At 41.1% G+C, this 17,548-nt stretch overlaps 1 protein-coding gene across 3 annotated transcripts in view; it reads left to right on the top strand.

Annotated features, from left to right (window-relative positions):
• Positions 1-17,548, top strand: part of LOC122796901 (zona pellucida sperm-binding protein 3-like) — a 191,862-nt gene that overhangs the window by 126,417 nt on the left and 47,897 nt on the right. For all 3 annotated transcript variants that reach the window (XM_044065658.1, XM_044065666.1, XM_044065674.1), the window contains one exon: positions 5,799-5,986. In XM_044065658.1, coding sequence (XP_043921593.1) covers positions 5,799-5,986 — 188 coding nt within the window. The remainder of the gene's footprint in view (positions 1-5,798; positions 5,987-17,548) is intronic.

Raw genomic sequence — 17,548 nt, 5'->3', positions numbered from 1 at the left:
CTTAGACTAAGATTTGATTCCTGCAACTAAATTGTGCAAAACTATTTCCACATGACATGTTTATCCAAAATACATTATTTGAATTAAGTGTGGACTTAAAGGGCATACAAACAACCATTATTTACAAGCCGACTGTAAACATGCCCAAAAAATGTTCCATAGTACATTATGGGACTGTTACTTCTGCCTTTAATACTATTGGGGTGAAGGTTGTAGTTACATGCAGACTATATTGCTCCAGTATAGTTTGTTCCATTAAAGTAGCTAGTAAATGCATCACCCCAGGAGGATTTACAGCTGGTTGAGACTTCAGGTTTTTTTTTTTTTTTTTTCAACTATCTTGTTTAAAAAAATTAGTATTTAATTAGTTCATCTGTGCTGTGCCCACAAATGGTCCATTGAGATCAGTGCACTACTCCAATAAATAAATGTAAAAACTTCAAATGTCTAATATGGAAAACACCCATCACAAAACAAGGGATCAAGGTGATACTTTCTTACTAGCTCATTGGTGAAAAGGGTTTTGTAAAAAAAAAAAAAAAAAAAAAAAAATTTTTTTGCTTGACTGCTTTTAATGCATCTCGATAGCTAATGGGTGACATTTAAGTCCATGCTTGTATTTGGGGAGTCTAGCAGTATCCCTTTTTGTACCTTTAGTGTTATGTTCTGGGGATGTGAGCAGGGTTGGCTACACCATAGTCTGAACCTAAACACTGCAGTATTAATACTTACATGAAATGTATTACAATACAGGGCTTGCAGTTGGGATGGAAACAGAGCCCTAGTCTTTATTAGCCCACCCCATCTTAAGTATCATTGGAATTTATAAAATCAGTTCTAGTCATGCCCAGACTGGTTTACTTGGATACAATGTGGGATATATTTGGCTGCAAATTTAGCAATTCTAAGATTCAGTCCAGCTGATCCAGAAGCATGAAACATCTGGCAATGAATGGTGCAACTTCTAACCCCAAAACAGGGGCTGATAATTCCACAGCAGCAACTGGTTCCTTTAGCATTTTTTTCTTGAATAATGACAAAAATCAAGGAAATAAATGTAGATTTGGCTAAACAATTTGCTTATTCCTATTTATTATCTTGTAGACTTGGAATCACGAGTGGAACTGTCAGTGGCACACCTGATGAGGAAGACTGGGGTTGTCATTCCTATTAGGAATTATTTAGCTGAGTAGACTGGTGGTCTTCCCCGAAGAATTTGTATTGAAAGGGCTTATTGTCTCCCAAGGCTTCCCAGTCTACATGCCTTGTCTGGGATTTGTGCACCTATAGACATATCTATAACCTTTTAAGGGCAAATCCTGTCAGCATTGTGGTCCCCAGGGGCAAGTATGGTAGATTTGTGAGAGCCAGTTTTCTTGATCAAGCTTCCTCAGCTGAAATGTACAAGAAGGCAGAATTTGCCCCAGTGCTAATGCTATGTTGCCAGTGTACTTGGAGATTCATACATTTTTTGGTTTCTCTGTGGGTGTTTTTCCCCAGAGGCTCCAACTTTCATTATTCCAGAGGACATGATGGAAAGCTACATGCTGCAACATACCTGAAAGTAAGGAGATGCCACAAGATAAGTTTCTCTGAGAATAGCTGAGCCATTTGTGATGGAAGGTGCTCCAAATTGACCAAAGGGGAAGCTGCCATCTTGACTTGGCTCCCATGGAGTGTCTGACTTACTTAGCTGATCATCTTTGAGAAGCAATGTGCTTTAGTTAATTTTGGACTGGAAAACTGTTTCTTTGGACTGGAAAACTGTTTCTCATTTCCTGAATTGTAGTCTGTCAGCAAGAGGTTCTCTGGTTTGATTCTCTGCTGGGGTGCCTTCTGTGCGGAGTCTGCATATCCTCCCCGTGGTTGCGTGAGTTTCCTCCAGGTGCTCCAGTTTCCACCCACATCCCAAAACCTGCTGTAGGTGGATTGGACAGGCGTGAGTGTGTGTGCCTTCTGTGGAATGTTGGGCACCGGGCTGGCAACTTGCCCAATCCATGAGTGGACAGGTGATCCGCTGTGGTGACCCCTAACCGGGAAAAAGCCAAAAAGAAGACATCTGTCATGATTGGTCATCCAGCCTTTTTTTGGTGTCTGTGTGTGTCTGTGTGTCTGTGTGTGTGTCTGTGTGTGTGTCTGTGTGTGTGTCTGTGTGTGTGTCTGTGTGTGTGTCTGTGTGTGTGTCTGTGTGTGTGTGTGTGTCTGTGTGTGTGTGTGTCTGTGTGTGTGTGTGTCTGTGTGTGTGTGTCTGTGTGTGTGTGTGTCTGTGTGTGTGTGTGTCTGTGTGTGTGTGTGTCTGTGTGTGTGTGTGTGTGTGTGTGTGTGTGTGTGTGTGTGTGTGTGTGTGTGTCTGTGTGTGTGTGTGTGTGTGTGTGTGTGTCTGTGTGTGTGTGTGTGTCTGTGTGTGTGTGTGTGTCTGTGTGTGTGTGTGTGTCTGTGTGTGTGTGTGTCTGTGTGTGTGTGTGTGTGTGTGTGTGTGTCTGTGTGTGTGTGTGTCTGTGTGTGTGTGTCTCTGTGTGTGTGTGTCTCTGTGTGTGTGTGTCTCTGTGTGTGTGTGTCTGTGTGTGTGTGTCTGTGTGTGTGTGTGTCTGTGTGTGTGTGTGTCTGTGTGTGTCTGTGTGTGTGTGTGTCTGTGTGTCTGTGTGTCTGTCTGTGTCTGTCTGTGTGTGTCTGTGTGTGTCTGTGTGTGTCTGTGTGTGTCTGTGTGTGTCTGTGTGTGTCTGTGTGTGTCTGTGTGTGTCTGTGTGTGTCTGTGTGTGTCTGTGTGTGTCTGTGTGTGTCTGTGTGTGTCTGTGTGTGTCTGTGTGTGTCTGTGTGTGTCATGGCCATAATTAGTGCCAGGTGAAGTACTAAATATTTTCTTGCTCAAGACATTGCACCCCAAATTTCTTGGAGCATTCTGTTATGTTGAGGCTATGGATTAAAAGGCTTCACATTATGAGGAAGTGGAGACCCTTGCCAGAAGAGGACTACCATTGAGTTACTGCAGCAGCTGAGTAGCGGACCTATTTGATATCTGTATAAAGGGGCTGTTGGAAAGTATGCTGACCACAGTGGTGTACCATACATTCTTCCAGGTACAACTCCAGTAAAGATGTCAAGCATTTTGAGAGTGGGTTTCTTCAGGAGGGAGTGGTTCTGTGGTGTGCAGACGGTTTGCATGTGAAGAGCTGCAGAAGAACCCCATGCATTTTGTTCCAGACTGGGGAAACTTGTCTGCTTTTATTAATCAACTGGGGAGTGGTGGATTTAAACACTGGGGATGTGAGTTTAAAGATTTACTTGTTGTTCATCCTGCTATCAATTTTATTCCAGTGTTAATATAATTCATGTTTTCAGATCTTGTCCTGTTTTTACAGGATTGTTGCTGGGACAGGGTGTGCTTAAGGGGACTCTGGAAATTGAACCTTGTATTTCTGTAAAGGAGCTGCTTTTCACCAGAAGGCTGACAATCATGGTTTGCACTCTATCCCAGGTAGTGGAAAAGCTTTTGCCTTAGGATCAATTCACGAGGTAGTTTAACCAAATCAGACAGAATGAGTAATTTTGGAAGCTTTAAGGGTGTGCAAGTTACTCTGCACCAAACTGTACTCTAGCTGTGGGGGTGGGGGGTAGGAGGCAGAGGAAGACGTTCACTAGCCTCAACATGAAGCTACCTTTTAAAAAGATAGTTAAATCTCTAAAATTAGACTGCACACTTTTGATCAACCCCTAAAGCACAAAGGCAATTGGCAGTAAGACTAAAGTTGCAATTCTTGGGAGGCAGATTTAGGGACCAAGTTGCTGGGGCTTTGGATTCTGCCAGGGGATATTTTGGTAAATATTTCATATTAGGCTTTACCCTGCTGAGCCTCTCAGAGCTGCCTCAGTATAACTAGTGAATTTTTTGTGGATATAGATAGGGAGACACTTAATCTCCCAGCAAACTACATTTGTAGTAACTTTTCTGATCTAGTATTGTAAGCTCAAGCTAGGAGGGAAATTGATGGTTCTGGAAGTTTACAATATGAGCAAAGCTTCATTTTTCAAACCCCCAGTTGTTAGCATTGGGCATCCTTCCTATTATGAAGCCTGGGAAAGACATTACTCTGGTAGGCTCCTAAGGCATCTCCGTTCTAAAGCATGACTACTAACCTTATGACAGTTTGGTGAAAAGGTTTTCTTTCTGCCTGCTTTGATTCACTTGATTCAAACTGGCTTTCTTTGGTTCTGAAGTTGCAGCTTAAATTCTGTATTTTGTTTACCTGGTGCTGTGCCTTTGGAATATGCTCCCACATTTGTTATTGGAGCCCTCTTCTATGCGAATGTGTAGCCATGCTGTGTACTGGAGCCCATCTATGGGCAGCCATGAGTTCCTTAAAACTGTTCCATTTAATCTACTTGAGCAGCCAGGATAACTGCTTGATTTTGATATTTTACTGCAGTTCTGCTTCAGTTTTGTTCAGACTCTTCAGCTTTGTTTAAAGTTTATACTGTTCAAATTAGTTTGCTTAAGAACAAAGCACCATACAATAAAATCTGATCTCAATTTGGAAGGCCAGGTACAGTATGATGGATTTCATTTAATACTGTAATGACTTAAGGTACTTTTAAATGTGAATAAAACAAAACGTGTGCAGAAAATGGGGTGAGGGAGTCTACTAGTCTGCTGTGAAAGTAGAATCTTGCATGTATTTACTGCACAGTTGGGTGGCACAGATTTACATAATAAAGACAAACTGTTTTTGACATGGGTAGTACAGAAACCTACTTTCTCTCAGAAAAGGTCTGTACTTTGACATTAGTAAATATTTGGGTAAAAGCAGCTTGATACCCAGGTGCTCTTATCCATATCAGTCAGAAATGTGAGGTAATGCAAGGCGTCTGCCTAGATGGGCAAATCTGTAGATTATACAGTAACTTTGTCCATAAACGCCTTTTCCCCCCATTTTTACATGGTGTCTGTGGACTTGTCAGCAGTCACCATCTCTGTTCAATGCCACTCCTAGGACGCTTGTGACTGAGTTGCTAGATGCACTTCCTTGCCATCTTCCTATCTCCTATCTTCACCAGATTGTCTTCTGCTTTTCTGTACATGTGCCTGGACCACTGTAATCTGTTTGACCTTTTCTACAACTGGAGCTACTTTGGCTTCTGCTCTTGTATCCTCGTGTCCCACAGTGTGCATCCTACCATTCATCAGGCACATCACCTCTAGCTTCCTCAACTGTATTGCCTCTACTGCCCAGGTTTCTGTACCATACAGCAGTACTGGTCACACCATTTTGTACACCTTATTTTTCAGCTGCTTTATTTTGTCACATGCTACCCCTAACACTGTGCCAGTTGGCTACATCCCCTCTGATTCTAGCTTTGACCTCTGACTTTCCCTCTCAGATACTTGAAGCTGTTAAATGGTAGCCTTGCGTTCTGCTAAACACCTGACCAGAATTATGGGACTGTTTTGGTGCCTATGTAGCTTTGTGTACAAGATCTGTCTTTAAGAAAGAAAGGTCTGTCTTGAATCGACAGGAGTTCCCAAGTTAGCCTCTTCAGTATAAATGTAACCAAAGCTATGTGAAGGAAAACTTGTGGACGTTAGCAACGTTGAGATGTTTTAAATGGATAAAATTGGCCTCTTGACCCGCAAAATGTCAGTTTCCACAGTGGTCATTTTTAAAAGACCAGAAAGATGAGGTTATAACTGTTGGATCAAACAACCCTGTTTTGGTCAGAGTTCATGTTTAGCATTTTGTCTTCACGAATAAGACTTTATACTTGTAACTGCATGCAACTAACTGCTAATTTCTTATTTGCAGATTCAGTGTCCTACAACTGCAGTGACCAGCAGATCTTGCTCTCTGTCTTAATGGATCCGTTTGGTAATGGAATTTTGCTAGATCCATCTGCAATCCATCTTGGTTCCTGTTCATATTCCATACTGGAGTGGTCTGCTAAAACCATCAGTTTTGAATACCCATTAACTGCATGTGGAATTGTGGAAGTGGTGAGAATTGAGTTGCATGTTTTACGTACTGCAAAGGTAGTGCTTTCTGCACACATTCATACACTACACTACTCCTGTTGGTATGAACAGTGGGAAATTCTATAATTTTGTATGAAATTTGGATGGTGGCTTAATTCCCCTCATCGATCCTAATTTGAAGGATATCTGCAGGTTAATCTCCATGGTAATCATTTTTGATATTTAATTGCATTGTACTATTTTTAATTAAATGGTTCTAAATGAATCGGCACTTTGATGTAACTGCTCAGCCTTGGCTGCAGATCTGTTCCCTGTCCATGATCAGCATTTCCTACAAGCCCCCATCAACTTCTGTAAATGGCTTTCCAGTCAGGTGGGCCCACGTAATGCAGGTCACCCATTTTTACTTTTACCAGGAGCTAGACTCTGAATGTTGCTTTGTGCTCTCAAATGAAGTTGGCCCACTCTAAGCTTAGGAAGCTAGTGATAATGGGCGGAGTGTCTGCTATCAAGACTGACTGGAGGGAGAGGGTACAGGTCTGAGTTGTGCTGTGATGTTGCTATGCTAAGTTGCTACATGCAGATGAGAGAAATTGTCCCCATCCACATAATGTTGGCAGGGCACTTGTCTGATCTGTAATCCTCATTAGGAGCTTACCTGTACAGGGCTTCACCTTTGCCTTCCAAGATGCTGATTTCCCCCAAGGAGAAATCTTCCTAACTTATTTCCTCAAATCTTAGGCGCACTTTTTTTTTTTTTTTTTTTTTTTGAACAGACCAACATATTGGGGACATCTTTTTTTCTCTTTACCACGTGCAGACCAGTTGTATTGTAAATTTAGTCTTGTAGATATATTCTACATGCATTAAATTCAGTGACCAAATTCCTACTATAGCCTATTACTATATACTGCTAATTAAACCACTAAGGGATGTGGTCTGGATAAAGGGAGGATGGAATGCTTTTTCATACAAGATTCTTAATGTCCTGCTCCCACACATGAGCATGTAGTGGATTAGGATGATGGGCTAGCACATGCCTTGTTCCCTTTTGTTTCAGATATCTGCAGTATTGTGTGTGGTATCCATGGCTTTGTTCCAATAATCCCAACAGGGGAGCTCAAGTTGTGGAATTGAGCTTTACTAGTGTCACTTGAGAACAGGCCATCAAATACTCATTTTCCAAAAGATCAGTGGCAATGAGGCTAAAAAAAAATAGTATTTCACTTGTCATCTAGTCCTCACCCCCTTACCCACCGGACATAGTGGTGTAAGTAGCTGCATGTTTTACTTGCATCCTGGACATCCAGTGTGACCCCTACAAATGTGGTGCACAGTGGTAAAGGTCTCCAGGCATTGCCTTTTTAGGGTTTCCTGATCAGATTAGCCCTCTCCCTGAGGAAAGACCACCAGTGAATGCTGCTTAAGTCTCCCTCCTGATTAGCGCTCTTGACTGTTTTGCTGCTACACTTGGGTCCTAGTGTTGCAGAATGGAATACTGATTCTTGATTCTTTGCCAGCCATTTACCTTCTAACAGCCACTTGTTAGGAATGGGATGGTACTTGGTCTGCTCTTGAATACTACTGCAATGAGTGGGTTAAATTAAAGAGCATAGTTGGGAACACTAGATATTCTTATGGAACTGCCTTGAGAGTCTGTCACTTCCCAGAATATGGTGACTAGGAGGAGGGGGGACTGTAAGAGGATGTACAGCCATAAATGGCCTGTTATCCAGCGAGTACAAATGAGATGTTTAGTGTAATCCCAAGAATATGGTGCTTGTGTGCAGCAGCCATGTATCTTGAGGCTAGATAAGCTGGCCAAACTTGCTTGTCATGGAAAAGCCTAATGCCAGTAGCTAGGACCAGTTGCAGATGGCCTAATCTTTGTGACTAGGCCTAATCTTTGTGACTAGGCAATATAAGCCAACTGGAACCACCATGCTGTGCAACATAAACTAATAAAAGTTTTATTAAATAAAATATTAAACATTAAAAATAAAGAATTGGCGCTATCAGCAGGTCTATTTCCTCGGAGGCGTTCCATCGAATTCCTCCTAATCAACCCTTAAAATCGCTTGGCCATTCCTGTTTAGTTTGCTGTTTTCCCCACTAGTGTGATCTCGGGAGTTGGTATATTTAGCTAGGGGGTGTGGGGGGCAAAGCCCCCCACTTGCGTTTGTAGTGATTTGTTTTGAGGCCAAGCAATTCCCTTTCCAGGGAAAGGAATTGCTGATGTGAACATTTGGCGTTTACTGGTTTCGCTGTTTAAGGGTCAGGGAAGAGGTGTTCGATGGAATGCCTCTTTGAGGATATAGACCTGCTTTCAGGCTCAAAAAAACTTCAGATTCACTCACTGTCCATTGTAAGTGTACAACCAATCCATCTTTTCAGAAGTTTACATCCCTTTAGGGCTGGTCTTGAGGGAAAACACCATTCAGGCCTAGTACACAATCTGCTCGTAAGTCAGCTGTCCACTTTAATTCAGAAAATTCTAAATCGCTGCCTCTGTCTCGTCTGTTGGCTCTGTAAAACCGAAAAAAATGGAGGATTGCTATTCACATGTACAATCTGATTATTTTTGTATAATATTCATATCATGAATATGTTGTAGGATGTGGTCTTTAAGCATCCTATTTGTTTTTCCCTACATAAAAACAGGATAAACATTCTTACTATGTCAGTTCACAAATGGGGCTGGCCGATGCACTTTATGCGTCACTGGATGATGAAAACACTCCAAATTGATGCATTTGCATGCTTGAATTGCCTACATGAATAGGTACCGATTTTGGTAGTTCTAAAGAGGCTTTTTTCAGGGAATATTTCTCTGCACAATTCAAATGAAAGCTGCACAGTTTCCCCAGCAAGCACCTTCAAATTATCAGTTAGTAGTATTCTCCAATTTATCCTTAATGTTCTATTTGAGTTAACCTCAGGGGTATATTAACCAATCCAACTCCATCGGACTGCCTTTTTGAAAGTTTGTCTTGAATTGCTTGAAGGCCTATGACACCAGTCTCTAAATCTTTTAGAGAGAGCAAAGAATTTTTTGAGTAATCCTCATGTTTGATCTTATGTTAACATACTCTGGCTGTAACAAAGATGGTGAGTTGAAATTAACTTTGTTTAGAATTTTGAAAATGACATGTATAAGCTGAACCATTTGCAGTGGCAATGCCTTAATTTGTAGGCTTGCCTTCACTTGAGGTAATACCTAGAGGCTTGCGTGTCATGAGAATGCCAACTTATGGAAATTAATTTCCTGAGTTATTGGTGCAATGGCAAAGGATTAATATTAAACCAGTTTAAGTATATGTGCTAAATGAAATCATTGTTAGAAGCTATAGAGTGGAAACGACGGATTGAAACGAGATTCTCCATTGATTATATATCCAAAATGGCCACCTGCCAGCTCTAAGGCTCTATGATCTAATCGATTTGAAGCTGTTTATTCATAATGTAACATTAAAAAATGTTTAAATAACAAAGGAATATGAATCTGAGAAACCTTAAAACAGAGCCACCCCCCCCCCCCCATCCAGTAGTTTAATCTTTTGTTCAGACTTTAAGATCAAATAGCTGCATTTTTGCAAAAGGGTAATGGGATTTTATAACTTATCCTATGCTGAGAGGCTGGCTCTAAAATAACTTACTACTAAATATATCCTGATCAGACCTGCTGATAAGGGAGGAGCAATGGATATGTGCTACTATCAAGACAAAATAAAATACTGCTGTGTGAAGAGACCTATTGTAGAATTTCGGCTATTGATGTTACAAGAATAAGTAATGTTAGAGCTTGGAAAATGTGCTATTTGCCCAAATTATTACTACAGAAATGTATGACTTTTCTAGTGGAACATCTGTTATTAAAGGACCATCTTAAAATCCACAGGAATTCAGTTGACCCTCTCTTCAGACCGATTGTATTTGGGGCAAAGCTGGCTCACAGAATGAATTTTTCAGTGGTTTTGCCATTGCCTCCTGCTAATGATTCAGCACACTTTTTTTTTTTTTTTTTTCCATATGAACTTGCTGGAGTCATGTGGACCCAGGGTCTTGGTAAAAGTTGTTAGATGTGAATGGCTTATTCAGTCATCCCAAATGATTTGGGGTTGAAAGCTCAAACTTTCTAGAGAAGTGTGGACAATGGGATGCTCCAAGGATATTACAAGCTGCTTTTACAACTTGTAGAATGTTTTTTTTTATTTGCCAGTAAATTCTGGCAATGTTGGGGTGTTGCTATGGGCACTGTATGTCAATACATATGCAAATTTGGTCCTGGCAAACTGGGAGGATGAAATTTTTAGTAATCATAATTTATGGAAGGAGCACCTTTTTATGATTCATGGATGTTTTTATTTTGAGACTGCAGTTATGAGAACTTGACATCCTTTATGCAATACTTGGAAGAAAGTACTACATTTTTAAGATTCACCTTGCATATATCCATAGATTGATTTTCTTGATAAAATTTATATGAAAGGGAGGAATGGGGAAATGGACAAGGGTATTTAAGAAACCCTGCCCGAAGAATAGTTTTGCTTACAAAGGATAGTATTGCATCCCAAGCATATATTTCCTAACATGGTGAAAGGACAAATGCTACATACCTTGGGGCTCTGTACTAATGCTACTATTTTACAAGAAATTAATAAGCTTTGCTCACATCTTGAGGTCTGTGGTTATAAGAATCCAAACTGGGATTGTTTACCTCTCAGTTCCAGGTGCTAAGGGATTCCATTGGAAAACCTTGGTATAGCAATTCAAGACTGACTCTTTCAAAAAGGCAGTCTGAGATGGATCAGTTAATATACTCTTGAGGTAAACTCGTATAACATTAAGGATACTGGTATTCTCCAATTATCTCCATTACAAACTCCGCTTTAATAAGCATTTCAATTTGAAACAATTATTGTGCAGAGAAATATACCCAGAAAGTCTTTTAGAATCACCAGGAATGGATTAGTACCCGTCCATGTAGACCATGTAAAGTGTGCAAATACATCAATTTGGAGTGTTGCTTTCATCATCCAGTGACCGTGCATTGGCCAGCCCTATTTGTGAACTGACACAATGTTTACCTTGCTCGGTGTTCACAATGCTCCTGTTTATGTGGAAAAAACAAATAGGATGCTTAAAGAACACATCTACAAAATGTTAGTGATGTGAAGCTTTTATCCAAAAATAAGTGAATAGCAATCCCTCAGACATGGTTTCTGTTTTACAGATCCAACAGATGGGTCTGAGAAGCAGTGATTCTTCTTCTTTTGGCTGCTCCCATTGGGGGTTGCCACAGCAAATCAACTGTTTCCATTTCTTCCCGTTCTCTGCATCTTGCTCTGTCGCACACACCACCTGCATGTCCTCTCACCACATCCATAAACCTTCTTAGGCCTTCCTATTTCCCTGTTACCTGGCAGCTTCATCCTATTTCCCTGTTACCTGGCAGCTTCATCCTTGGAATCTTTTTCCCAATATACTCTGCATCCCTCCTCGACACATGTCCAAACAACGTAATCTTGCCTCTCTGGCTTTGTCTCCAAACCTTCCAACCTGGGCTGACCCTCTAATATACTTATTCCTAATCCTGTCCATCCTAGTCACACCCAGTGCAAATCTTAACATCTTCAACTCTGTCATGTCAAGCTCGGACTCCTGCCTTTTTGTCAATGCCACTGTCTCCAACCCATATAACATAGCTGGTCTCACTACCCTCTTGTAGACCTTCCCTTTCACTCTTACTGGTACTAGTCTGTCACAAATCACTCCTGACACTCTTCTCCACCCACTCCATCCTGCCTGTACTCTCTTCCACACTCACCATTACTCTGAACTGTTGATCCCAAGCATTTAAACTCATCCACCTTCGCCACCTCTACTCCTGCATCCTCACCATTCCTCTATCCTCCCTCTCATTCACACATCTGTCTTGGTCCCGATGACCTTCATTCCTCTTCTCTCTAGAGCACATCTCCACCTCTCCAGGGTCGTCTCCACCTGTTCCCTACTCTCACTATAGATCACAATGTCATCTGCAAACATCATAGTCCACTTGGACTCCTGTCTGATCTTGTCTGTCAACCTGTCCATCACCATTGCAAATAAGAAAGGGGTCAGAGCTGATCCTTGATGTAATCCCACTTCCACCTTACACATCAGTCACTCCCACCGCAGACCTCACTGTCATACTACCCTCGTACATATCCTGTACCACTCTTAAATACTTCTTGGACACTCCCGACTTCCTCATACAGTACCACAGCTCCTCTCTCTAGGCACCCTGTCATATGCTTTCTCTAAATCCACAAAGACACAATGCAGCTCCTTCTGACCTTCTCTGTACTTCTCCAACACTCTCAGAGCAAACACCGCATCTGTAGTGCTCTTTCCTGGCATGAAACCATACTGCTGATCACTAATCATCATGTCCCTTCTTAACCTAGCTTCCACTACTCTTTCCCATAACTTCATGCTGTGACTGATCAGTTTAATCCCTCTGTAGTTACTACAGCTCTGCACATCACCCTTATTCTTAAAAAAAAAAAATTCTGTACCAAAACACTTCATTCCTCAGGCATCCTCTCACTTTCCCAGATTTCATTAAACAATCTAGTTAAACTCCACTGCCATTTCATCTAAACACCTCCATCTTCCACAGGTATGTCATCTGGACCAACAGCCTTTCCATTCTTCATCCTCTTCATAGCTATCCTTGCTTCCTCCTTGCTAATCCACTGCACTTCATGATTAACTATCCGCACATCACACACCCTTCTCTCCCTCTCATTCTCTTCATTCATCAGCCCCTCAAAGTACTCTTTTTCCATCTGCTTAACACACTCTCCTCACTTGTGACCAAGTTTCCCTCATTATCCTTTATCACCCTTACCTACTGCACATCTTTACTAGCTCGGCCCCTCTGTCTAGCCAATTGTACAGGTCCTTTTCTCTCTCCTTAGTGTCCAACCTTTTTATACAACTCTTCATACACCTTATCCTTAGCCTTTGCTACCTCTCTTTGCCATGCACCTAATCTCCTTGTACTCTTGTCTACTTTCTTCATCTCTCTGACAATCCCACTTCACCAACCTCTTTCTCTGTATACTCTCCTGTACTTCTTTATTCCACCACCAGGTCTCCTTGTCATCCTTCCTCTTTCCAGATGTCACACCAAGCACCTTTCTAGCCATCTCTCTTACTAGCTCTGTTTTAGTTGCCCAGCTCTTCAGTAACTCTTCACTGCCACCCAGTGCCTGTCTTAACTCTTCCCTGAACATCACCTCACAATTACCCTTTTTCAATTTCCACCACTTGATCCTTGGTGCTGCCCTCACACTTATCCTCCTTGATCACCAATGTCATCCTACAAACCACCATCCTATGCTGCCTACTCTTTCCCCTGCCACCACTTTAGTCTCCAATCTCCTTCAGACTGGCCCTTCTACACAAGATGTAATCCACCTGTGCATCTTCATCCACTGTTGTATGTCACCCTATGTTCCTTCCTCTTGTTAAAATATGTATTCATCACAGCCATGTCCATCCTTTTTTGCAAAATCCACTACTATCTGACCTTCTGCATTCCTTTGCTTAGCACCATACCTACCCATCACTTCCTCATCCCCTCTGTTCCCAACATACCCATTGAAATCTGCTCCAGTCACGTGTGTCTGTGTGTCTGTGTCTGTGTGTCTGTGTGTCTGTGTGTCTGTGTGTCTGTGTGTCTGTGTGTCTGTGTGTCTGTGTGTCTGTGTGTCTGTGTGTCTGTGTGTCTGTGTGTCTGTGTGTCTGTGTGTCTGTGTGTCTGTGTGTCTGTGTGTCTGTGTGTCTGTGTGTCTGTGTGTCTGTCTGTGTCTGTGTGTCTGTCTGTGTCTGTCTGTGTCTGTCTGTGTCTGTCTGTGTCTGTCTGTGTCTGTCTGTGTCTGTCTGTGTCTGTCTGTGTCTGTCTGTGTCTGTCTGTGTCTGTCTGTGTCTGTCTGTGTCTGTCTGTGTCTGTGTGTGTCTGTCTGTGTGTGTGTGTGTGTGTGTGTGTCTGATTTTAATAAAATGGACTGTGTGTGTGTCTGATTTTAATAAAATGGACTGTGTGTGTGTCTGATTTTAATAAAATGGACTGTGTGTGTGTCTGATTTTAATAAAATGGACTGTGTGTGTGTCTGATTTTAATAAAATGGACTGTGTGTGTGTCTGATTTTAATAAAATGGACTGTGTGTGTGTCTGTGTGTGTCTGATTTTAATAAAATGGACTGTGTGTGGTTAGAAAGTGGTGGTGGCTTAAGGGTACACAGAAATTTCTATTTTGAATTTAGACTTGAATGCCCTTCCACTACCTAACATTTAAATCTGCATGTCTTACAAGGTGTTACCTTGAACTAGACTAAAGCAAATGTACCATTTTCCAGCTGTTGCTTCCTCCAGCAATAAGATAACTTTAGTAGTGTGTTCCTGCATGTAAATCTGGTAGACCATTTCAGATGTTCTGGTTTCTAAATCACAATACATCTGAGATGCTCAGAAAAAGTACTCTGCTGTGCAGCTGGAGAATGCCTTTGGTTATCGCATCTCTAGAGCCAGCCAGTGGTGGTAACCGAGCTACTAGTGTGCTTAACATAAGATGTCTCTGTTGCATTTGACTTGTTCTGAGGAAAGATGGAACAAAACCGTGGAATTTCGGGGAGGCTTGTGTTAGTACAGTCTAAATGGCAGAGGGATGAAAGCTAAAATTTCACCCTGGTTACTGGCAGTGGTAGACCAGGCAACCTGATCACAGAATGGGGAAGTTTAATTCTTGGACTGTTGGGATGAAATTTGTAGAATGGAATATTTTGTCTGGGGGGGGGAAAGGGAGCTAGGCACAGGCCCAAGAGGGGTAAGGTGGGGAATAGCCTACAATGGCAAATGTTTGAAGGCATGAGGCACTGAAAATACAAAGTAGGGCACAACTCTGGCTCTGTCAAGTTACATGGTTCTAACACTTACAGCAGTCTGTTATGGGGCTATAAGGAAAATGTTTGGGTAGTATCTTTGGATCAGAATCCCTGTACCCATTAGTGACAACTGGGATGGGATTGAAGAAAAAATTAGCTTTGTTTGGCAAGTAATCTGCAGAAAGTATGGCAATAATTCCTACTTGTAGATGAGGTGCTTTTAATGTGCTTTCATAAAAAGTGTGTGGTGACCATGCAAATGACCAATGGATCCCTTAGTATAGCTTTCCTGTAGCTACCCAGTTAAGTAACCATTTGAATTGAACTTGAATAGCATTATTGCATAGAATTTTTAATATCCAGAATGGTTGTGACCCTGAGTTTTTGTATCACCTATCTACTTTCTATTTGGAAGTCTAACAATCCCGTCCATCTGGAAGTCTAACAATCCCGTCCAACTGAAATATGGGCAAGTGTGAAGAAACTTTTTATTCTTTCAGTACTCTTTCAAGTCTCACTTGTCTCAATACTACATTTTATGGTTCTAGATTGATTTGTTTGGGCAGTCATTCGTTTTGCCCACATGTAGTTGGTCTTCTAGTTTTTGTATACCCACAAAGCATTTGGGGTGTAGTTTTAGAAGTGAGTTTTTGTTAAACTTTCAATTTATTATTTGTAGGATTTGAAAAGGTAGGTAATTTTAGAATGTTGGTCCAAAACTCCTTGTATAAGTTTAGACATTTTCCAAAAGAGCACCAGACATGGGCATGCCCAACATGTAGCAGCATGGAAGAAATAGTGATGAGACTAAATTTATATTTGTAGGTTCACATGGAACTTCTGTACTGATTTGGGAAGATAGTGAGGCCCTTTACTTGACTGTTTAATCCCTATTAAATGGGTAAACAAAAGAACCAATTAACTTCTGCGGATATGTTTCCTAACTATTTACATATTAAGTGAACTGATCCTTTTAAACTGGCCAACTTGGCAAATGCAATACACACAAGCACAATATAACAGAACTGTACAATATGAAAATGTAATTTGGTAAACATTGAAAATATAATTTGGTAAACATTGTATCAATATAATTCCTTTTTATTTTGCAAATTAAGTTGAGGCTTTTCTCATAATTAAAACACGTAGCTTAATGGTCCGATGCTGTAATATGCTTTCAGTAACTAATTTTGGCAAAATCACTGCTGACATCTTTTGCAAACTTGTTCTCAGAGGATCTATATTAACTGTCCCCTTTTTCCTACAACATGGACACAGGCTAATATGCAAATGTACAAGATTGCAATTTTGGTCTCTTCCACATAAAATTTGTGGCTTTCTGGAAAATTGAGGATTGAAGTCACTAAATAGTAAATGAGATGTATATTTGAGTTACTTATCCATCAGAAATATAAAATTCAAAAACCTGTTCTAGCAGCTTTTGAAGTTCATAGGGATGATTTTAAAAATTGCTTCCATCTTTGGGCCCTTGTCGCCCTCATTATTTCTTTGTCCAGATTTTTTACTGAGCGGATGAGAGGTATACTATGCACCACAAAACAAGTCCGACTAAGATTATACCCTCTGCTCTGTACACTAATTACGAAACCTAGAGCTCAAAGCCTCGTTAATTTCATACAAGTGTAACTATGATAAAATTACCATTTTATTATGTACACTAGGAACATTTCAAGCCTTAACCTGAATTTGCTTTTCCCTAGAGCTAGGGGCCCAAATGCTTTGGGAGAGAAGGTAAACTTAAGTATTGGAGGACAAGAGGCAGTGATGTCCCTAAAAGGAATGGAAGCTTTTGTATTGGACACCTTCTAGGATTTTTCAACCAGGGAGAAAACTGTACCCCCAAAGGGTGCTGAATACCAGTACACCATAGTAAAGTTTGCCCTCTATGTAACTGGTTTACCCTGCATTGCAAAATGTTTTAAAGGAGGTAGCAAGAAATGTTGCTAATATGAATTGCTAACGTACCAAATTATTTTCAAATGCTACTGGTGAAATAATGCAAGTGATAAAGTATACTATTTTAATGGGGTACTTACAATGACTGTACTAGTGGTAATAAGGAGAGTGGCACACTTGAAGCTGTTGTGGTATTAGGACCATGTCCGCTCATAGCATGATCTAAGTGACCTAGCCTGAAGAACAAGCGGTCAAAGCTTAAAAACTTGAAGTCTGACATCCATGGACCCAAGAACATTTGGCATATACTAAAAATGGGGTCTATATTAGATCAGCGAACTCTGATCGACCTTATGCAAGCGAAAGCTTACAATCTCTAACTATCAGATCAGCGATTTTCTCCTAGGGAAAAAAATCACTGATCCAAAACACATACACATAACACAAGCACACCAAACAGAAATCCACACATACACCCAAGATCTGACACCTAACTATGCACACACCACTAACTATCCACTTACCTTAACTCAAACCCTAACCCTAAGGTCCATCACTATCACATAACTCGCCTCACCCGCTCCCTAACTCCCCTAAATCTGCCCTAACCCTCATGTCCACACAATCGCACACATGCCTAACCCGAGCCCTAACTCACCTAACCCACCCTAAAACTCTCATCCACACAATCGCACACTTACCTGAATCCGACCTGTAAATTTCCACCACAGC

This window comes from Protopterus annectens, chromosome 1.part0, assembly GCF_019279795.1.
Source record: "Protopterus annectens isolate FY-2018-M chromosome 1.part0, PAN1.0, whole genome shotgun sequence".
Taxonomy (NCBI): Eukaryota; Metazoa; Chordata; order Ceratodontiformes; family Protopteridae; genus Protopterus; species Protopterus annectens.
The sequence above is the reverse complement of the archived record's forward strand: the minus strand, read 5'-3'. Positions and strand labels throughout refer to the sequence as shown.